This window comes from Temnothorax nylanderi, unplaced genomic scaffold (assembly GCF_030848795.1).
Source record: "Temnothorax nylanderi isolate EJ_2023f unplaced genomic scaffold, tnyl_v1.0 TNYL_tig0163_pilon, whole genome shotgun sequence".
Taxonomy (NCBI): domain Eukaryota; kingdom Metazoa; phylum Arthropoda; class Insecta; order Hymenoptera; family Formicidae; genus Temnothorax; species Temnothorax nylanderi.
In genome coordinates this window covers 175,783-200,402 of record NW_027249225.1, presented here as the reverse complement: position 1 = coordinate 200,402, position 24,620 = coordinate 175,783, and the positions used below count along the sequence as shown (strand labels likewise).

At 31.3% G+C, this 24,620-nt stretch overlaps 3 protein-coding genes and 1 long non-coding RNA gene across 5 annotated transcripts; 3 read left to right on the top strand and 1 right to left on the bottom strand.

Moving 5' to 3' along the window:
• The first annotated feature begins 3,930 nt into the window (after positions 1-3,930).
• Positions 3,931-22,171, top strand: Cep164 (centrosomal protein 164). Of its 2 annotated transcripts, XM_071715423.1 has the most exons (11): positions 3,931-4,210; positions 6,958-7,206; positions 8,949-9,725; positions 10,022-10,872; positions 10,967-11,386; positions 11,736-12,061; positions 13,200-13,618; positions 14,749-14,921; positions 15,938-16,154; positions 16,636-16,830; positions 18,013-22,171. In XM_071715423.1, exons 1-11 carry the CDS (start codon positions 4,132-4,134, stop codon positions 18,258-18,260), a joined length of 3,954 nt encoding a protein of 1,317 aa, XP_071571524.1. In that variant the 5' UTR covers positions 3,931-4,131; the 3' UTR covers positions 18,261-22,171. The 2 variants fall into 2 exon arrangements, with proteins under 2 accessions (XP_071571524.1, XP_071571525.1); XM_071715424.1 differs by lacking the exon at positions 18,013-22,171 and having other exon boundaries at positions 16,617-16,778.
• On the top strand, positions 16,840-17,826 carry LOC139777804 (uncharacterized). Its single transcript, XR_011719436.1, has 2 exons — positions 16,840-17,199; positions 17,381-17,826. It is a non-coding gene; the product is annotated as an uncharacterized lncRNA (long non-coding RNA).
• On the bottom strand, positions 21,358-22,576 carry LOC139777803 (uncharacterized). Its single transcript, XM_071715426.1, has 4 exons — positions 22,498-22,576; positions 22,133-22,387; positions 21,852-21,961; positions 21,358-21,621 (listed from the first exon to the last, which is right to left on the bottom strand). The coding sequence occupies exons 1-4, from the start codon at positions 22,574-22,576 to the stop codon at positions 21,358-21,360; spliced, it is 708 nt and encodes a 235-aa protein (XP_071571527.1).
• On the top strand, positions 22,339-24,432 carry LOC139777802 (uncharacterized). Its single transcript, XM_071715425.1, has 3 exons — positions 22,339-23,272; positions 23,371-23,660; positions 23,956-24,432. Exons 1-3 carry the CDS (start codon positions 23,119-23,121, stop codon positions 24,091-24,093), a joined length of 582 nt encoding a protein of 193 aa, XP_071571526.1. The 5' UTR covers positions 22,339-23,118; the 3' UTR covers positions 24,094-24,432.
• The last annotated feature ends 188 nt before the right edge of the window (positions 24,433-24,620 follow it).

Here is a 24,620-nt window from a genome sequence, read left to right as displayed (position 1 = left end):
ATGCTTTTAAACACATATTACTTTTTTTAATACTCTCTCTTTATTGTAGTTTCTCTCTCATATGTAATTTGTATTGTCAACGTCCACCATTTTGAACAATGCGGGCGTTGTTCCATTTTCGAGGGGTTGGTCTACTAAGTCCGGTATCCAACCCTTGGGCACCCTTCGCAGTGTGACATTTATTTAACTAGGTAACGGTGTTAGATTGTTAGGTCGAATTAGGGATCCCTCGATGTGAATTCAAGGACCTAACAACCAATAGGATTTATTATTACTACGGTAATGTGCCTGGTTCTCAGCTGCAACGATTTCTCATGATGGCTACTAACGGACTTTATTATACATCATCACGCAAGTGAAAAAAGTTACACATTATTCTATCTTTTGTGCACTTCTTTTTTATAAAGAATTCGACAATTGTAACGTCCGCATATCTTCCACAGAAATCAACAAATAAAATATCACATTAAAATATCCACACATACACACACGTGCACACATACACACATTCACAAGTTCGTAAGATCATTTCCTAACAATTTTCTAATTAATTAATCAAGATACATATTACAGCTCTTATAGGAGATTGCTTAAAATTTATTCAATTTACATCCATTTGTTGGAAAGGGCTAAAATATATAAATAAAAAAAAGTTTGACATCGTGCACATATCTAAGACTGATGAGTTTAATAAAAGAATTGAAGATAGAGAGCAAACCGAGACAAGAAATATCTTGTATCTAGACCGCAAGTAATACACGTCGCGTCGGCACAAGATATCATTATCATTTAATTTTTGCTTTCGACAAAACATTTGTCGTAGTCGTTAACATCGCAGATCGGTGGCTTCTCATTGTTTGCTGTGGCGTGAAATTTAAATGTCCCTCTGATCAATAGTCGCCCGATATCTGATCATTATTTTTACCGAGATGCGGGCGTTGCGAGATTGGTACCACGTTTGCTCTGGAAAGAAGTCAGGTTTTTATTATTTTAATGAACATTTCGATGAGTGCGTGTCGGTTACGCTACAGAGGCGCGTGGGTTCCCCAAGAATGATCTTTACCTGATTATTCTTATTGCGATCGTTTGAGAACCGTAAAAAGGCCGTTCTTCATTAAGAAAAGTTTGGTCTTAAAATAGTCGGATATCATGAAGTTAGTTGTAGAGAATACGTGATATTTCGATGCAATGAGGAGATAAATTTTTCTTGAAATACAATTTATTTAAGTAAAATAAGAAAATAATATTGTGCATAATACTGCAAAGATAATAATTGGAATAAAAAATAGTGAGATATTAATATATAAATTATATAAATTATATACGGGGTGGGAGAAAAGTATGGAAACCCTGAAAAATCTCGAAAACTATAAGTTTTACAGAAAAATGTTTCAGACAAAAGTTGTTTGGTTTCGAGGGGGCCATAAGATGGTATTATTGGTTTGACCTTGGATGGTCGTTTAAAGCTCACGTAAACGACACCTTTAATTTCTTAAATGGAAACCTTTATTTTTCAATGCATATTCTTGTAGCTAATCTCGAGAGCTTTTCAAAACACTATAATAAAGTATTTTTTCATTAAGAACTTTTGAAATTATGAGGCTTGAAAGTTCTAGTATTTTGACATAAAATACAAAATATCTTGTAAAACATTAAGTTTTCGGTAATGTTACCTTAATACTTTTATGCACAGAATAATGAGACGAATCAATTGGTATGAAAAAAAGACATAGTTGCTTTTAAGAAAAAGTATGCAGATGCGTGTTGCAAATTACATATTTTTTCTTAAAGGAACTGTGCCTTTTTTCATACCAATTGATTCGTCTCATTATTCTGTGCATAAAAGTATTAAGGTAACATTACCGAAAACTTAATGTTTTACAAGATATTTTGTATTTTATGTCAAAATACTAGAACTTTCAAGCCTCATAATTCCAAAAGTTCTTAATGAAAAAATACTTTATTATAGTGTTTTGAAAAGCTCTCGAGATTAGCTACAAGAATATGCATTGAAAAATAGGGGTTTCCATTTAAGAAATTAAAGGTGTCGTTTACGTGAGCTTTAAACGACCATCCAAGGTCAAACCAATGGTACCATCTTATGGCCCCCTCGAAACCAAACAACTTTTGTCTGAAACATTTTTTCTGTAAAACTTATAGTTTTCGAGATTTTTCAGGGTTTCCATACTTTTCTCCCACCCTGTATATATATATATACATAAAATATCAATACGATTATAATTATAATTTTAACATCTTAATTAAATATAATTCATGTTTTCAAAGTGATGGAATAAATTAATATTAATAATTTGCAAAATTGAATTATTATTTATAAATATTAATAACAATTCAATATGATAATATTTCTCCTTTTTCTTTTCTAAGAATATAGATCTTTGTCCTATTAGGAACATAATATCAGATTTAATCTTTATTTCTTCTTTTTCGTACAATATTTACAGAAATTTACAAGATTAACATCATCGCATTAAAATTATAAAAGTAAGATATTTTATCGAGTGTTAAAAAACCGTATAGTTGCTTCCTCTATGCGTTAGGACTAAGAACCGTGATCCATTTTATTTTAACCAGCTGATAGTAAAGTAGATATAAATATAATATTAACTAGCTAGAGTTTTTTCGCATGTTTAATTACTTTTAAAATTACTTTTAAATTATAACAAATTTTGTTCTTGTAAAAGATAATTGTAAATTTTATAATTTTATTAATTTAAACAGTATTTACACTACAACGAAACTTATGATAAAAAGATAAAAGATACTATTTTTAATGTAATCTGTGCTATAAAGTATAATTAAGATTTAAAGAATAAAATTGCGCATCATATTGCATTAAATATATATTAGAAAAATATTACATTAGAAATATTATACAGTAAAGTTATTACATTATTATACTAATATGATAATACACATTTTATTATACATTTTATTAAATATATATTTGTTCGTTTGTATCTATTTGAATATACCTTTAGAGCATAAGGATCCTAAAATATCTTACACTTTAAAGAAAATTAATGCAACCCTCCAAACACAGGGCAGTAAAGTCCTTTTCCATTCATTGCGCTTTTATTTTCGTCAATATTTTAAATCTAAATTGATTTCTGAAAAATTATAAATAAAAATCCGCAGATTATATATCTATATGTATAACTTTATTATCTATAGTCGATAAAGATGTAGATGTTTCAAAAGTTTTAAGTAAAAATATAATAACACGAAAATATTTCTCTTTATTAATATTACATACATAAACACATATAAAGAGAGTTATTATTAGAAATACAAGCTAAATATTATATTTAATAATAATTATAATACTATTATGGCAAAAATATATTCTATTAAAATATGATTTTTTATTTGCAAAAAGTTTAATCACGTGCACAATTCAATTAAGTTATTCTCTTCTTATAAGTATTGCTGTTATATAATATTAAATGATACCATAAATTGTACTTACGTAATAAACTTAACAATTTAAACTATTCGGTTTTATTTTTATATTTACTTGCATTATTTTATACTTATTTTTAATCTATTATATAAACTGTATTATTAACTTATTAATAAAATTGACCGATGATTAAAAGACCTGATAAAAATGATTGGTTATCTTTGTAAGGATACGTTTCAAAGCTATTCTATACTTTAATCGATCTTGAACAGTCGGGAGTTCCATAAAAGGTGTTTTCGTGCGTTTTATCATATGATGCCTTTTATTGACGAGCTTCTCGATGATAAGAAAAAAGTTACTATCATTGACAGTACTTCTTATCAGACAGCTGATTCCGCAGCTGGCAAACGGGGGGGCGCAACCAGCGGCTCACACACACAGTACACACACACACACACACACACTATCCTCCCTTCTCTTACTTTGCTACCACCGCCTACGTTCAAGCAGAATAGCTGAATTCAACATTGACCGTCGACGAACGAGCTTCGCGCAGTGCAAAAGGCGCGCGTACGTATCGCGCACTAATATGGAAAAATGAGTCAGGCCCTATGTACCACAATTATCTCGCTCATCGCACGGATATGGAAAACGTAGCCGCGTAATGCGAACATTACGTTCACGGGGTGTTGGGGTGCAGCGTTAGCATGAGCATTTCTCAAGACAGCGCTGCTACGATCGTGTGCAGGGAGGTTTTCGACGAGACGTCTCATCCGACGAACGAAGGTACGTGGAAATAGCTAGAGAGCCTCTCAGAGGTTTTCTCCCATTCCTCCTCCTTTATCGCCGCATTGACCATGGTGGATTCAATTGATCGAATCCACCATGGTCGGTTATTGGAGCCACGCTCTCATCTAGGAATAGGGCGTTCATTACGTACCAAACTGATCGATGTGATGATTCCACCGTTTCCTCCCGTAACGCCCTATGTCTGTTGTGATATACGTAATTCTTGTCAACATGGTTCTTGTCAAGGGTGAGAGCTCTATTATCTGTCTCTGTTATCTATAACGCGGACGATTGGAAGATTCGTCGTATATCGCGCACACTTGACTAACGAATCAGATAGACGTAGCAGATTATTACCGACAAACTTGGCCATTGTACAAAGCGCACGAGAGAGTCAATTATCGCTTTGATTCAAACTAGACGATAAAGCCTGGATAATCCTCTCTACTACAATAGAATCATTACATTTAGGCCACGATGATTCCATTTTGATATCCTACAAGACACATACGCTTCATCTCTTTCCGTTTGCCTCATCGTCTAGCTGTTTCATCACATTTTGACATCTTAACTTTTTTGCGTAAAAATATTACTATATTTCACTATATTGCTAGATACGTTTTGTCTTTCTGAATATATAAAAACAAATGATGAAAACTGACAAACTTTTCATGTAAAATTGCTTACTAATTGTAAACTACTTTATTATTGTACCTAATTTTGTTGACACTTTACTGTAACTCCTCTCAGTCCTCTCGTTTAATTAGAAATATTTTAAATTCCAAATTGTGTTTCTTCTATTTCCAAATAGTTTGTACATTCGGGTAACAATTATCGATCAACGCTTTTTTAGGTTTACAGTATAAGAAGCAATCAAAAAAACTCATAGCCGTGTAAAACGTAATGAAGTAAACAAGCGACGTTCCTAAAGAAATGCACGATTCAAAATCGGTCTAAAAGTAAAGAAAAGTGTAAAAGAGACCTAGTAGCTAGCAGCAAGTTACCTTGTTTATTTACATCACGCCTGGCGGGAATACTGAGCCCGTTTCCCAGCGCGCTCCGGAAAATCAATAATTCGCAGTGCGGCGAAAGTTTTGTCATAGTATTCGACCGTCTTTGTGCCATTTCAGTCGAGTAAGCCCGTCTTACTTATCGGCCAAAATTTTTCAAACCGTTGGCAGAATTTGGAACAAGGATTTTTCAAGCCAGAACTTCCGTTCGTGAGGATCAACCCTATTACGGTAGCTGGAATTGTGATTGATCGAACCGGCAAAATGAAGACCAACACTTTGACCAGCGGTACGAAGGCAGATGGTAGCTCGACTTGCCCCCATACGGCAGCCACCACCACCTGTCCAGTTATCGGGACTGATGGAATTTTTTATTGAAGCCTTTTATGCTCGTGGTACTTCCTCGTGACTCCTTACGGCAGAAGAAATATTTACATTGATAACCTCACGGCGTTTAACATTTGACCTAAAGCTCCCGGTGCGGCAGCGGTCATTTTTGTTCCCCGGCTGAATTTCTGAACGCTTTTAATTCCTCTGAAAAGATAGTTCGAGTAGAAGAGTGCTTCAGGTGCTATGTTGACTGATGGGTGCCGGTCTACATAGTGAAAAGGGTTGAATATATATGTCATTTGCACGCAAATGGAATTTGTAAAAAGTTTTATATAAATCTTCCTAAACAGATTTTGCTTTTAAAATATTTTTTAAAATATTACAAAATATTTTATTTTGCTGGATATTAGAACATATTGATATTGTGACATACATATATGTGAAAGGACATTTGTTATACTTACATTTAGCAAAATTAAGAAACAAAGCATAGAGTATATATAATAGATTTGATATGAAAAACATTTAAAAAGTAATATTTCCTATATTTTTCTTGTGACATTGAAGAATTCGTCTGTCGCAGAATATACTCTTACTTATGATATCTTTTCACATATATCACGCGCATACGCGCAACTATTTTTAATCATTATAAATTTCGGTAATTAAGAGAGACAATAATCGAAAAATCAATAGAATTTATGTTGTTTTATAAGATTTACAATATATAAGGTTCAAATCATTTTTGAAACTACAATATATCCTATTTTTAATTAGCGGGTTATAGGTAATTGACGGATTAAATGATATAATTAATCGATCATTAAATTTAGTTATCAATATTTTTCCTATTTTGTAAATGTAAAACAATAATACCCTATTATATTGAAAAATGTCTGCTTTAATAATGAATAATGTTAAATGGCCATAAGCTCATCACGCTATCGCAACGGTTTCCATGGAAGGAGGTAACTTTGCGCTTTAATACTTTTAACCCGGTTAACTGTGTGATCAATGAATTGTACAATTTACCTGAGCTCGATATAATAAGATACAGGGATCCACTTTCTAGTGATTAAAGTTTACAAGGGCATTATTAATAAATCATGCTGTACTGGATAAAAATACTGTATGCCGTAAATAATTAAATTAACATTACCTCGAATTTATCGAAGATTTTCTATCCTTTTATCGATCAATAAACTGATTGTGATTATATTATACGCATTGAAACCACCTTACTGTTGTACATTGTTAATTAATTTCAACTTTTTCACGCGTTTCTCTTTTATCTCGAATAATATTAAAATATTGACGACAGATATCGACTCATTAATAATACATACGATCAACATTATATTTAGTGATGTACTAATAATTTAATAGACAACAACATAATTCCAGAGTTACTGGATTATGCAAAACGTTTGGGAATTGATCCCGATGCGGAACCACACCTTCTGGACTTGGCCCGGGAAGGCCTTATGGCAGCCCTGCCTAAGGGATGGTCTCCGTGTTTCCATGAAGCTAGTGATGCCTGGTATTATTACCAGGCATCTACCGGCACCACCACCTGGGAACATCCCCTAGACGCAGTTTACAGAGAACTCGTGGAACAAGCTAGAGCTGGCAATAAGAGGCAAATGAGCCTTGGTATGCATCATAATATTTTATGTTCATTATATTTTTTGTAAAGCTCTTATTTGAACAGAATTATGACGATAAATCATATCTTTTTATATTTTTATTTCTTTATCTTACACACAGCTTTGGGCTTACGGTTCTTCGTCTTTTAATTCGTAATATCTTAATAAACTGTTATTAGTAAACATGACGTTGAAAATAAAGAAAAACTTATGTTACTTAAAAAACAATTAAAGATCAATTTATATAAAATTACAATGTATTAAAATCTTATATCAAAAATTTTAGAGAAAAAAATATTAAATATAATACTGAACTTGTTATTCGTAAAAATTATATCTTATATGCGTTTTACTTCGAGAAACCATTTCTCTGCCTTGATATCATTTCAATTAACGTAATGCAATGATGTTTTCCACAAGCTTTCATCATGACTATTTCAATTCTCGGGAGATTAAGTAATTAAATCTACAATTTGACGTTAATCACGCGTGTGCTATACGCTCGTCATTTAATACCCAACACTGTTGACGCGCATCGTCCGGATGCTTCACAATAATCAGTAAAATCGTGCAACTTGGCAGTGCAATGCTTTGGCTTTGCGTCAAAATTACGACAAGTAAAACCATATTTTTAGATTCTTCTACATATCAATTATGAATATCGCGCTGCAGCCGTTAGCGAGAATTTAATGTACTGCTTCTCAACATGTATGAAATTTTGTGATACTGCTGGAATAACTTTCTTATTTAATAAATATGTAGTATTTAGTGTTTTTATGAAAAAGTATATGTATATGTGTGTGTGTTTTTACTTTCAAAAGCACTTTAATTATACAGCTTATTAATATAGATAAGATTATTAGGTACATAGTTTTCGTATAAACTGTAATTACATAAAAATCAACATATTTATTGATATTAGAAAAATGTGGAATAAACTTTAACGATTAAAATATTATGTGAAAAAGTTAAATAAAAGTCCAAATGCTATTTATGTTTATTATGTTTATAATAGCCGTTTAGTACCTAATAATTGCATTGTAAATTTAATACTTCTGTTCTTAATGATTATAATAGTTATGTTATCTACATCTATTTCCCAGATAGATTGAATCAACTCACTCGAATCAATGAACGGATACTATGCAGTTCAGAAGTGTTACATAAATGACTAACAACTTCTAACAAGACCTTGAATATTACTGACTTCGAATACGGTCGTTCCTCACTGTTGCAATAATCATGTTTATTATGTAATCAAACGCTGTGATCGTCAAGTCAAGATACAATTTTTCTTCAATTCCTGCTTACAAAACTTTGATTGAAAATTAATACATTTTGCAGCGGAAAACGATGGCAATTTTCTCGACACTTGTAATCTTAATCTTTGACTTTCTTTATTTACTCTTATAATTATACTATTATAAATTATAACAGAAACTAAAACAAGTAATTTTCTATAATATTCCTTATATATAGGTGTAGACAATTTTATTATTTCGTACGTTTCAAAAATTTTATTCTTTAATAAATAACGGAAATTTTATGTTTTTATGTATAAAATCTTGCATACACTTTTCACTTATCTCTGTTTACATTTATGTTTGTGCCAAAACATCAATATCTACTTTAATATATTTACTAGCATTATATTAATAGTATATTTTGTAGTAAAAGAGCCTATTAAATATATTACAAAAAGTAGTAATAACATAACAGAAATGGCAAAATTATTTTTTAATGTCGCAGAAGAAGATTCCAAGACTACAGCAAAAGATCTTGAGTCTCATGAGGACGCAACTTTGCCAAAAGAAACTATTATTCCAAAAGAAACTGTTAAAGAAACTGTCCATGCGAAACCTGGCATGGTAGGCACTAAAATTCCTATGAAACTGGCACCTTTACGGAAAGTCGAAAAAATCGACAGTTCACGCAGAAAGGATCGTCCCTCTTCATTTGATAGGCTTCAATCAAGAAGGGAAAGTGATTCAAAATCCGACAACGTAATCTCCTTGTCAAGCGATCGGGCCGCGAGGGATTATACAAACTTGAAATTTCAAGACCCAAAGTTTTATGAGTGCCCTAAATTGCTCGAAACAAGGGATGCGACTGCAATAACCACGACAACACCGATGAAGAAAGAGCTTGATCTCAAAGAAGTACTAAAGAGATCTGAGTCGCTGAGTCCATGGCATGAGAAAGATTGGGAACAACTTTCCAGCAAGTTCAGTTCAGAAGAGAACATAATCGACATTGACAAACTCAGCGCCAGTACGTTGTCCAGACCGGAGAAACTTGAGAAATTCGACAAAGAGAAACATCCAAGTCAGTTGGGTCAACAAAAGGAGTTAACTCTTAGTGGTGGTGGTTCAATGTTTCTAAAAAGTAACAGAAGTAGAGATACCACACCTAGTCAAGATGGCGGCAAGTTAGAGGACTTCCGGGCATTGACAATCTCTGACGAAACCAATAACGCTATTGGTGACAGACCCAAATCCATTCTGAGGGAGAAACAACTTGAAGATGGTAAAACTGTGTACATATATATATATATATATCTAAATAATTTCTTAGAATATTTTCTCTTCTTTATATTTATTCTATAAGGTAAATACTATTATACTTACGTTTATTTGCAAATGTAGAAACATCTTGATACTGTTTAAAAACAAAGATATGTATTGTATATATCACGATAAGTAAAAGCAAGAAGATAATAATTTAAGCGTGTAAAATAAACACCTCAAGTGTTGTTTAAATCCTTGAATTAGTATTAATATAATTTTGCCACTGTAATCTGACTTTTATTCCATTGTTCATAGACGATCGACCATTGGATGAGGAACGCAAAAGCGTGCGCTTTGACTTAGAAAAGGAGTTCAACATCAATTTCACGTATTCAGAATCTGAGGACGATTGGGACTCCGAATCTGAAGATAAGAATCTACGGATATCGGCTGTAATCAGCGATAAAATTACTGGTACCATCCCATCTCCGTGGACGTCAACTTCGCAAAATTTTGGGGACAACAATGACGACAAGAACGGCTATTCTAACGAGAAGGAGCAGGATAAAATGGATTTGTCTGTAGATAAAATTGAATCCATATCAAAAAACGCAAAAATAGTTGGCAAGAGATTTCTCGTACAGAACGTTTCGGAAAACGAACATCGTAGTCAAATGACGAATAATACTCTAGAAAGAGATAATAGCTTTGATTTTTTATTTAATAAATTAGGTGAAAAAGTGAAAAACATTGATATAGTGTCAAAAAGCGAAACAGATTGCAGCACTGCAAAAAGCAGCGATTCCGATGAGATACGCAAAACAAAATTAATTATTGAAAGAGCAAGACACGCGATGACAAATCGCTTGTCAAATCGACAACTCGAAGATGATGAGTCATCTGATATGTCGAGATTCAATCAGAATTACGCGCAGAAGGAGCGATTTGTTCGACCAAAGTTAGAATACTCTTCAAGTATTGACGATATGAAAATGAAAATGAATCGAGAACACGAGGAAGAGATTGAAGCTTTCAGGATCGAACTCGATATTAAGTTACGGGAAAAGAAAAAGGAACTTGAGGAAAATTTTGCTCAACAGAAGATTTTAATACAGCAGTTTTTGGATCAAAGATTAGAAGAAATGAAACAGGGAATGGCACAAAAGGTATTTCTTTTTCATTGTAACATTAAAAAAATATTTATCTTGTTAATTTAAGGTAAAATTTTATTCATCAAGAATCTATTATAATTTTTCATAGGAAGAGCAGGAGATACAATTATTAATCACTGAAATGGATCAAGCTAGAATGGAAAATTTGAGCAAGGTCCGAACGGAACTAGAAGTCTGCTATGAAAAAGAGAGACAAGAAATATTGGCCAATCTAAAGACGGAACTCGACGAGAGAAAGAGGGAACTTTTGGAGTTGAGGAGTCAGGAGATGGGCAAGCTAGAGAATGAGCACGAACGTGACCTTGGTGAAGAAAAGCTCGCAAAGCTGAACGAATATGAGCTGAGAAAGCAACATACCGAAAGAATCGAAACCTTAAAAAAAGAGCTGGAAAAGGAATTTGAAGATTTAAGAAACGAATTGAGAATACAACAACGAGAAAAAATCACTAAATTTACCGAGGATCACGAGCAGTGCTTGGCCGAAATTCTTCGCGATTTTAGAATGGACGTAAGTATATAATATGTACTGTATATATTAAATGTGTAAGAGATGATTTGTTAATGGTCAATGTGTCAGTTTTCAAAAATAAAAAATTTATTATTGTAACAAAAAGATTTTAATACTACAAATAATCTTCCTTTAAATCTAATAATTATATACGTATAATTTTTTTTATTTTTTTTTTATTATATATATATATATCTATATATATATATATATATATATAATACGTATATAATATATACATATTTATATATTATACAAAAATTTGTACATTTATATACATTCTTTAACAGATTTTGGATCACTTGTGATCGAGAAAATACATAAAAATAATTTATTTGCTGAATTTTAGGAAGCTCTCGCTCGTAAGATGTACAAAGAGCGGCTGGAGGAAATCCGCGCAGATTTTGCACGGGACGCCGAGAAGGAAACAAGAAAACAGACCGAGCGGGCTCTTCAACAAGAAAGTATCGACTTTGAAAAGATGCGTTGCGAGAAACGGTTGCTGCAGGATAAGTATACGGCGCTCAAGGAGAAGTATATGAAGTTGAAGAACGATGTTCGCCTCGCAGTCGAAAGAAGAAGCAGAAGAAAGGAGGGATATACCACGGCCTCGGAAACAGAAAGATCGACATCCACTAGAACGAGGACAGACAAGACCGATTCGTCGGAACAAAAGTGAGTTTTCTCAATACAAGTGGAGTCGATCGAGACTCATGATCTTGAGTATATTGAACGTTCACACGTTGAAATAAGCTAATTATATGTATATAGTGGAAAAGAAGTTTAGCACTAATAATATTGTTTAAAGAGTTTAGAGACTTTCTTCTCACTCTTCAGTCTCACACACACACACACACACACACACACACACACACACACACACACACACACACACACAGCGGTCTCTTTCTCTTTTATAATAATGACTGAACGACTTGATAGATAAAGAGATGAAATTTAAATTAATTTAAATTAATAATATCTATCTTATTCTTATATAATTATAATCTATTAAATTAAATAGTGACTGCACGTTTTAAATGATGATGGTGAAATCAAATAGTAATTACTTTTATTTACTTCAGTTTGCTGATTTATTTCAGCAAGTATACATTTAATGTACAGTATTATTTATTGTTAACAATAACAGCGTGCAATAATCAACATCTGCAATTTTTAGTATAAGCGCACGCTCGGCGTATAGCACAAGCATGCCATTTCATGTTACATCTCATTAATATTTTCTGCCCTTATTATTATACTTGATCACTTAATTACTTGATGTTTTTAAAGTAATTAGCGAGACTTTTAAATGTTAACGCTACATTTATTTAAATTGCATCGTTTTCTCTAAACTCTAAAGCTATTAGCGATAGCAACAAAACTCTTTCTTATGATTTTCGTTTAGACATTTTATGAAATAATAATCTCGTCCGAATCATCCAAAGAAGATATAGAAATAATGCAATCTTTACCTTTTTGTAAATGGAACCGTATATTCTTTCTTACACGTATTATAAATCAATTCGGTAAGGAGATAATTGACTTGTGTAATAATTAATAAATACGTATATTCTCGCTAGTTTCTATGTCAAAACACCAATGTTGCTGCACGTTCATTTTCGATATCACATTAGTATACCTTCACATTAGTACCTTCGCAGTCTATATCGTCAGTCTTTATTCGTCGAGGCAATGCGCGGCGCGCAATAATATGTCCTTGTTAAGAACACGATCAGATTGTGAAGGTACTCCGTCATGTTCATACGATTCGCCCTAATGTCTGGCTATAGGCCTTAAATCGTGCTCGCAGTACTCCGCTGAAGAACGCGCGCTCGAGTCCAGTAACAAACGCGAAATCGCAGGACAGCCAAAGCGCGAGTGAACAAGTCGAAGAGCAAAACGATCCGGAAAATTCAAGGAGTCAGAAAGCGGCCGCGGGGTTTCAGAAACACGCATCCGCCGCTGCTGGCTTGAAAAGTGCAGCAAAATTAGAATCCGACGATACTACTACCGCCAGCGAGACGAACACTAACATGATAACGAAGAAAAAGAAGAGCTTCAGTAAGAAAGCTACTTCGAGCGCGGGTCGCTCGAGCGGTAGTAATAACAACAATGTGGAAAATCCGGTGGAGAACATTAGAAAACAGCTGAAGAAGCTGGAAGATCTCGGTGACCAACTACCGAGCAACGAAACGGCCTATACAGTGCGATATCCTTTCCAAGATAAAGGTGATTGTTTTAAACTTATCTCGCGCGTTATATATCCGTACATATTGTCCGAGGGATACCTTACTTCTTTTTCAAGCGAATATAAACTTTTCTTGTGAAATCCCTAAACATCTAATTTAGATTTAAATCAAATCAGGTAAAAATCAAGTCAGTTTAAAAAACAATATTTGTATCGCGCATTTTTAATGAGTGATATGCAACCCCTTCCAGAAATAAAAATTCACTGTTTTTCATGGGCGAAGCGTGCAAATTCTTCTCTATATTTTTAAATATATTTCTTATATAAATATAAAAACTTGAACAATAAGAATATATTAATGCACAATTATAAAAAGAGTTGATTAATTTCAGATATAAAAGAAATATTTTACATATTTTAGAATATCTCGTAGATAGTATTTAAAGAATGTAGATTTTATGTGATCTGAACGTTATGTTTTAAAATATGTTATGTATGTAATAAATAATAACAATATCTTGAATTTCAGAAAATATAATTATATGTATTTGAACAATTGTAAATAAGGGTACTTTTGTGCATATTATACATATGTATACTTTTTGAGATTAATTTTATTATATATAATATCACTTGTTGATCACATTATACTTTCTATTTCTATCTCTATTACGATACATCACCAAATAATTCACAAGATAATATATATTACAATTATCTCCAATTAATTACATATATTTTTTTTTCTATTAAATATTCTATTTTCTAGCACAGTATATATAAAATTGTTATTATTAGTTACATATCTTGATTCTGCAAATGTGTAAATAACACGACAAACAAACTTTAATTTTCTTAAGCGAAACTGTTGTATACCGTATCTATTACTTGTATCTATTATTTTTATCGATACAGCGTAATCACAGTTGTGTTTTATTATTTCCTTTTTTCGTAGGATTATATACACTTTACTTTGGTTAACGGCTTATATCCTTCTGACCCGTGAGTGCACCATCTGTTTTTCTTTTGCTTTTGCACGTTGTTTTCATAAATTCATCATCTTCATCACCTTCTTCATCTTAATATCGAGCTTTAAACATTTGGGGCTTAAAACTTAGCTATGATCTTTGATCTTCAAATTGAAAGCAACACACGGTACTTGCCTTCACAGCGCCAGCGAATGCCTCTTCGGAGCTAGAATTCTTCCGACACCGGATGCATGTGGAGAAGGATTCGGTAAGAAGGGCTTGCGAGGCGCTGAGACAACAAAAAAGTGCCTTTCAGGGTAGGCAAAGAGCTTGGAAACAACGGAGCGGGAGAGCCACTCTGGAACAACTGGTGCAGGTATCGCATAATTCGTATAATTGTCGATTATAAGACAAAAATGATAGTTTGTTACAAAGAAATATAGCTTTAAAGCACAAATTAGGGGAGACCGGGGCTAAACCGCCAACGGGGTTGAACCGCCAAATCAAATATCTCGGAACCTGTATATTGTGCGAACTCGCTATTAACATTGTAAACGCTGCTTATGGTACCCATGTGACCAACGGAGTTTCGGCAGGTTACCTGCCGTGTTATGATTTTTACGGAGGCAAACGTGTTTTCGTGGTGAAAAGTGAAATTTTCTGCGCGTGGAAATTTTGTAATATCTGCAATAATATTTGCTCTCCAAATCTCGAGGTACGTGATTATAAATGCATGCTGATTATAAAGAGTAATGCATGCTGAACACGAATCCAGTGTAGATATCTAATATTTCATGGGCGATCAAACCTGAAACTGATTTATCCTGGGGGGGTGGCGGTTCAACCCCGGCATTTTTGAGATTTCAATTTTTCCACCGTTGTCGTTTTTGCTCTATACCAATTAAACAAAGCAACATAGATAAAAATTTCCTATATAAATTTTGTAGCTAAAGGTTCACTCTTTACAGTGGTATACCACATTTAACTAAAATTATTTATTTTGTTGTTAAAAATCGGCACCGAAAAAAAACTGGCGGTTTAGCCCCGGTCTCCCCTATACATCTTAACAAGTCCTTAGTCTCTTAATGTGCGTTTCTAACTAACAAGTTGCGCTGTTCAAATATATAATATCTATGCAAGATGTACCCATGATATACGATTATTTTAAATATCTCTATTGTTTTTAATAATATAAGAAAATATAACTCAAGAGATAACTGTTGTGTGTGTGTGTGTGTGTGTGTGTGTGTGTGTGTATGAATGATTTTGTATATTATATATGAATGATTATATATATATATATATATATATATAGCAATATAGTTTTTATAGAAAACTTTTAATATCATTTTTATTAGGAATAAACGGGTGTGAATATTTGTCTTTATTTAGGAGGAACGCGAACTCTCTGATATGGAGGTGAGTTTACATCGCACCAAAAGTCTTTTAGGTGAAAAAATCATTCATCTAAGACACTTGGAACAATCTCTGGAGCGAGTGGCAAACGACAAGCGAAATGAAAACGATGCTAAAAATGACGAACTAAGCGACATGTCAAGTGCCAGCAGCGGTTTCAGCTCAACTGATTTAGGAACTGATACTTTTATAGGTGAGTTGCAAATATTTTTAATTATCATTAAACTATTGTTACATATATATTATAAACTTTAAAAACAGATAAAACCTTCGTATTAATAATAATAATGATAATAATAATAATAATGAGTAAAAATTACTTTACTCTTTAATTTGTAATACGTAATACTTCCTATTATTTGATATTCAAATAAAACGCTTATCATTTTCTCTGTACTGTTAAATTTTATTAGTTCAATTATTTGTTAAAAATAAAAAAGACATAAATATGTGCTGTTTGTGTAGTTATATTTGATAAATTTATTTCATAAATTATCATTGTCAATTTTATAGAGAGAAACAATGAAAAAATTACACACACATATATTTCACTAACAATAAGATAGAGAAGAGATAAAATATACAATTATATGAAATGCAATGCATAACTGTTATATGTATAATGAACAACGTAAATTTGCATTACATTGTATAGTTTGTTGTTGGAAATCTAGATAAGCCAGACCATTATCAAGAATCTACTGAAATTATTGCGAGTTTAGAGAACTTGAACTCAGAAATACGAGAGATTTGGGATGTCTTGAACAAACGTCAAGACAGTAACATATCTCCAACACCGACTCTTATGTACTCTTATTTGCGTTGGTTACGGTTTCATCATCTCACCACGCAGCCTAACAGCATGCAAGGTAAAGAAAAAGAATATAATTTATACAAAAGTTTAAGGTTATATTATACTTATACAAGTCTGCATAATTTTTACAGTCTGGAAAAGAACCGTATAGTTTCTTATAGTTTTTTGTGCGCTGAATCCGAATCTGCAACAATGTCCTATCACGCCAGTTTCTTTAGAAAAATGGAGTCCCAAGAACGCTCCCCCAAGAACGCGTTTTTTAAAATTATTTTTGAAGATTTGTAGCTGACGAACCCGATGTGCAAAAGCCTTTTAAAATGTCTTAAGTTAAAGCTTGAAACATTGTACTTTAATATAAGAATGTCAAATTTTTTACCCCATAGGCACCACCAAGACGCATCTTAGGCGCGCTTTGTTTTTAAAGGTTGGTGTACGCTCTACTATTCTGATATCCTCTACAAAACCATTACAAATAGTATAAATGTTCAATAGAATTTAATACATGGGAGTAAAAGATTATACTTTGTAAAAAATTATTTATTTTATTTGTGTAAACAATAATTGTTTCTATTGGAAAATATTTAAAAAATGTTATTCGCTCATAGATCCGTTTGCGCAGTTGTATGCGCGAAAAATCAATAAACCTCAGGAGAATTCTCGTCATAAATGCCAAAATGAAAACACGGCTCACCCGAAAGTCGGGTGATGGGAATACGCACACCAAAAGAAGGCACGTCTACGTATAACGCGTGCGCTTGGAACGTATCCCTACAAATGGTACCTGCAGTAAAAGATTTGACATTCTCATATTAAAGTATAATGTTCAAGTTTTAATTTAAGACATTTTAAAAGTCTTTCGCACATCAAGTTCGTCAGCTATGAATTTTCAAAAATGGTCAAAACGCGTTTTGGACACTTTTGCTTGCAGATTTGGATTCAGCACGTAAAAACCTATATAAGAAATCACTATTCTTTTCCAGACCGCAGAAAAAACGTCAAAATTTGCAAGCCTGTGTTATAAACCAATGTTAATAAATATTTTCAAAATTAATTTATATCATATTGTATTAATATACATATATTTTAAATTAGTACTATAAAATAATAAGGTGTTCTATTTTTTTTACGTGATTGAATTTAAATAATTTTTTATAAAGTGCAAAATATTTTTTTAGTATAAGAATTTTTTCTATCTATAAGAAACTGCGAATATGAGCAACTTCTCTATTTTCTTTAGGTGCCTTTGGTACGCCCAATATACAATCTAACATCCTATCTCAATTAACCGCTGCACAACCTCCTATTACCACAACTCAAAACATTATCGCTCAGTATGGCCCTAATAGCGGCTTCAGCACCAGCGTTGGTACAGTCGAGAGGAACCCCTCGAATTTGATGGAAAGGACCAGAAATCTCAGGGATTGGCTACGCCAAGCTCGCGTTGAAAATACTGATTTGATTAGTCCTGGTCAGGCGACTCTTTAAAGGTCTACGTCTAAAAAATCTCTTATCCCATTTTTTTTTTTTTTTTTTTTTTCAAGTTAATCCGTATTCTCAAATAATTTTGAATTGATGATTAATTAAGGGTATAGCATTGTCATTACTTAATTAAGCGATATTTACGTATTTTAATATCTTTATAGAATAATATATTTATTAATTCGCAATTTATTTATTCAGTTAATTTATTTTACATGAATTACGATTAAGAATTCGTTGAAAATGATTTTATATACTCTCTCTCTCTTAATAATTGAAAATAATTCTATTTGAAACATAAATGCATCGAATTTATATAAAACTCAAATCTGCGCTCGCCTATTGCTCCGAATCTTGTTTCTCTCTCTTTGCTAAATTATCAAAACTGAACTCAAGAATATAAGAATATATGTATACTATTGCAATTGATAATTCACATATATATAGACGAGAAGGAAATTGGACGTGATAATTAACATGTAACACCTACAATAGCCATTTACAGTAGCAATTATAATAATTTAAGTTTAAATCATGGAGATTTAATTGATCGCGCTTTGATAAAAATTGAAACACTTTTATTAATAATTTTGATTAAGAATTTTCCAAACTTTAATTGACAGTATAGCAGTTTTAGCATAATTGTTTTATGTAATTATATTTTGTCATATACCTACAGAGATCGAGAGGCCATATCTAATACAAGTAAAAAAATATATAGAAATGTCCAAGTACACCGATTTCAATAAAAGCTACGCCTAGCAAGACTTTTGTTTTCTTGACGAATTCTTTCGAAAGCCAAATATTACAAAACGTATATTACTATATGGTAAAATTAAAAACCATTAAAGAAACTTAGTTTTCACTTTTGTCTTCCAGTTTTTTCAATTGTTTTATATACACTTAATCACCTGTACATTAGTATATCCATGGATAATAATAAACACTTTTGATTATTAAATTTTATATTACATTGTAAGTAAAAGATTTGTAAATTAATGATATAGGGTTGGTGCATATATGCATATTTATATGAATGAGGTTTTTGATGGATAGTCTCTTTTGTAAATAAATATTTCCAGGTTTTGACGTTATATATTGGTGCGATACGACACATATTATAATAAACGACCCGTGGTTTTTTTTTCTGTTGATTCTCTCTCTATATTTTCGGGATCGATTTCTTAATTAGTATGTAACATGTTGTAATATATAACGAATATAACTCTTATATATAATTATATATATATATACATAGTATATTACACATATATTAGTGTAAAACTCTTAACTGCGTTTAAAGAAAATTTGTGGTATATCGTAGTGACGCGCGATATTCCAACTACTAATTGTGATTTTATGGAACTTAAATCAAAAACGTAAATACTCAATCGTAATACTTTGTAGAATACTTTGCAAATTTCTATAATTTGTATCTTAATTCTACTAAATCAAATTTTTAATATTTATGTCGTATACTTTGCAAAAAAGAAATACTTACAAAAGACATTACTATTATTTTCAGAACAATTTTAGCAAAATCGCGCATAATCTTAGCAAAATATCTCTATATACTTAATCAGTCATTTTTCAAATGCCAAAACTTTCTCTTAATTGGATAACGATAAACGTCGTGTATAGGTCGCGTAAATTACTTACTAAATAAGTTGAATATATGTCAAATGTTTGTTGGTCGATCGAATTTCCAATGACGATCATATATTGACTATAATCAACTTTTAGAGAAAGACGATAACATATAAACATATAATATTTATAAATTGTGTCACAATATCGTGATCTCATTAAATATATGATATAAATTAGTTAACGTTTGCGCACTTTGAAATATAGATATAATGTCTAGTTGATTAAATAATTATACTTTACATAATTCTTATAATGTATTAAAACTTGAAACCTATAAATCTATATGTAGGCAAAATATTATTTTATTTAAATTATATAATTACTCGTAAGTATATACACACAGCTCTTATACAAATAGTATAGTATTTTAAGTCATAAGAAACAACTTTTTTTTTAATTGAAATAAATTATGATGAATATATGTAAAAGATGTGCGTATTTCAGATGTAAGATATCATATAAAATAATATAACAAATTTTGGTAATTTACTTCTGTGCCACTCATTAATGAAGACAGTCATCAATGATAACTTGATGAGAATTTTTAACATTAATATACGAAAAATGAGCAATATGAATAGACAATCTATATAAAATATACAATTATATTTATATGTATATAATATTTTGTTCAATTTTCATATTTCTGTTATTATTGTTATATAAACTTAAGATTATTGAAATTGATATTATGTAATCGACATTATGCGTGTGTCAGTAATCTACTAATACAGAATAATTTATATATGTAACTATAACGACCGTAGACAGATTAAAACATTAATCTATATTAATGAAAGAGAGAAAGGGAAAAAAGACAGATTATATATTTTATTGTTCATATAAGTTAAAAGATTAATTATAATTTTAAGTACGGATATAATAAAATTCTAGATTCCAAAGTGTAGAGACTGTTTGTATTAGTACCATCCTTATTATATCGCAAATATGTTTTTATGTATTTAAATGAAGTCTTATTATTAATTAGCGAATTAGTGCACATTGTGATATTTATGTGATTTATCTTTACAAGTAACGTTATTTCTACTTTCTATTGTGCAATCATTGTCGCGTATTTTGTGCTTATACGATGTACCAATATAACAGTGTAAATCTTCTCCGCAACATTATAATAGGAATCAATGCAAAATCAATTTGCACATGTGTATATATATATATATATATATATATATATATATATACACGTATAATTGCATGCGTATTCCAATTAATAATATTTTCTGCGTTGGATATTTTTTTTATGCAAAGAGTAAAAATATCGTTAATTTTCGAAACATTTTAGTCTGTAATATAAAAGAGAAAAAAACTCAATTATATCTGCAAAACATTGGTGGAAATAATTATTATCTGACTTTAACAGAAATATATATCTGACTTTTCTAATACGAATATTTCATCGTTTCCTATAACTTTCTTGAAATGGTAATAATTATTACGACAAAAATAAACGGCAATCAGTATGCTTCTCTTCACATTCGTCGCCGTTTCTTTCAAATTCCTTTTTAGATGGTAACCACGCAATCATTCGATGCATATAATTCTGCAATTTATTATTGAGAGAGGTTTGCGCTGCTTTTATGATCGGAGATGATTTGCATAATAATAATCGAATGCAAGCAGAATCAGAACCAGTCATTCTCGCTATTAACTGATTCGGTAGATTCGGATTCCTTGCTTGATTAACTAAATTTCGAATCTATTAAACATAATTAAAAAATTTTACGCTTTATTAATATATTTGAATTACAAATATATCTCAGTTATGTATATGTGTACATATAATTAAAACACTCAAATGTAAATATTGTAATCTTATAATTTTAATTATATTAATTTTAAATAGTTTTTTTGTTTGTTATTAAATCAAAATTGAAATCTCTCTCTCTCTCTCTCTCTTATATATATTTCATATTTGTAACAACTTACATTTTCATTTTTATTTTCCAAAGTAAATTTTAAAGGATCCCAAGCCAGTTCTTCGCCATCCTTATTTCTGGCAATATTATTTTGCGTTGATTTCAGTCCAAAAAGCGTACCTATCTATTAAAAGAAATAATCGTAACGTTTCCGAAATTTTACGTATCCGATATATTAAAGAAATGTGTATACATTACACACCATGTGTATACACATGGTAAACAATTTATAGTATATACATACATCTCTGACCATATACATATATACATATAGATATATGCCATGTATACTTACCATCTGTGCAAGAAATACAACACTATTAACTGCGATTGCTGCGACTTTTTGTGAATCAAATCCAATGAGTCGAAAGAAAGCAGAAACGAAATTTGAAGGACCAAACGATTGTTTTTCATCATTTCCATCTTCTCCTCGTTTTTGTTTTTGCTTATGACCTAAACTCTTGGACACCAAATCTGCAATATCTTTTGCCGTTTCCAGATAATTACTTGCATACTGTAATCCTGCCTTTATCTTATCCAGAACATCTGTAATTAAAAGTTTACTCTTATACAACGATTAATTTTGATACCAGCAGATACCCCTCAAAGGGACAGTTTAACGAGAGCTTAATTCTTCAGAGGAAAAATAAACTCACCTTCGGTTTTTGTGAGTTGCACTTTGTCAAATATAGTTATACAAAGAACACAAAAGAGAAAACACGAAACGCTAGACATTTCGTCGAATCAAACTGTTGAACAATACTGAGACTACTACCCACTAAAGGATCTTGGTAAAACAGTTTATAACGGATGTTTTGCGTTAATTATGCTTTTATTTCTATTCCGTTGCGTCTCCGACATAGTCCCCGTTGAGTTGCCTGTTATGTGATTGTCACTCTTCTTGCTTCGTCAGCCAAGCGCAAGAAAACCGCATCCGTGTTTCACATCACCATTTAGTCGTGTTCCTGTTAGAAGTCAGTGAAAAAGTTGACCAGAGTGACAAAAGTGTTGGACGTAACATTCCAAATTTATATAGCTTATTATTATCGCCATAGTTGAAGAATCTGTACGGAAAGTGTTTAATATTATAAAAAATACGTAATTTTTGTACTCCTTCAAATTGAAATATTTAAAATAAGTGTCTATTTTTTCTGCTATTAAAAGTAAGTTAATATAATATATAAGTTATTATAATATATGTTTAAAAAATTATGATAAAACTAAAGTGCGAATACATATTTATGTCTTAATAACCAGAAATTTTAGAACAGTCAGCTATGTTTTGCGGTTTATTAATATTTTATGCATTTTGCATTTTAAAAATGACATCTGGAGATCCTTCATCTTTATATCTCAATGAGATTCGCAGTTTGAGTGAATTACCAATGGATAAACTGATTCACATAAGATCTTCCCTCGCAAATAATAATGGTAAATTTTAAGATAATATTGAAGATATACATGTGCAAGATATATATAGGTATATAATAATATGTAATAATAGTTGTCTATTTTTATATTATTTATAGATGTTAACGAAAATGAAAATGAAGATATCGATATGTACGGCAGAAGATTACCGTTGACACTGCCAATGGCTTTGCCGGTGGCATTGAAGAGAAATAGCAAAAAGCCTATGAGACGACATGAGGAACACTATGATGAAAAAGGCAAAGACACGAAGATTTCAAAGATCTTTCAATTGGCAGTAACTGCGCTCTCTTTTCTCGCATTCGGTGGTTATCTCCTTACACTAATAATTACAGCGATTCGTCGCAATAGTACGGCCAACGGAAACGGAAATGTCCTCATATTCTCGGTAACGATTATGATCAAATTTCTTACGTTTAAACTGAACAATATTAAAATATATACTTAGCGGTTATTTAATTAACTCGTTTTCATGGTTGCAAAATCAATTTATTATAGTTTTATTATAAATTTTTATTATGTTATTTCTTCGATTAAATGTATAACTACTATAGAGAAGTAATTATTTGTCATTAAATTATTATTTTATTGCAAGATCTTTTTGCACTTTTTATAATTTTTTATAATCAAACTATATGTCTAATTAAGCGAACAATTACTTTATTATTAATTACTTTTTCTAGAATCTGCAAAGCCTACAGAAACTAAACCGCCCCAAACGGAATATTTTAATATTCGATGCGATGGAGAACAACTTTGAAACAGACAAACTCTATGAAGGAATGATTATGCTTTCGAGAAGTTACGCCTTGTATAATTGACCACAAAACGTATAAACTCTGTATTCTATAAAGATTTATTATTTATTCATAATTATATAATAAAGTAAATAAGAAAAATATTTAATTAACTTAATATATAGTTACAATATAGTTATACAATAAATCAAAGTAAATATTTTATAAAAGAATGCAACAACAAGATTCCGCAATATAAAAATTATTGTTACAACAAATAAATTAGTAAGATATTATTTTCAATTATTGTTAAATTAATTGTTTTTATTGTAGCGCTAAAACTGTATGAGATATCGTAATAGAAGCCAAATGTGTGAATGAATAGAATAGATGAAATGTATAAGAATAAATTGTATTAGTAGACTTTGGAGGAAAGAATTTTTTCTTATAATTTTATAATGTGGTCGAAAATTATGATGTCGATCGATTAACTCCATTCAAGAAGTACTTATCACGCAAATCTGCAGACTCTTGAAAATCCTAAAACCTAATAAAATCGAATAGAAGATCGTGCTGTGTATATATCTCGAAGAATATTCTTGGCGTGTGGG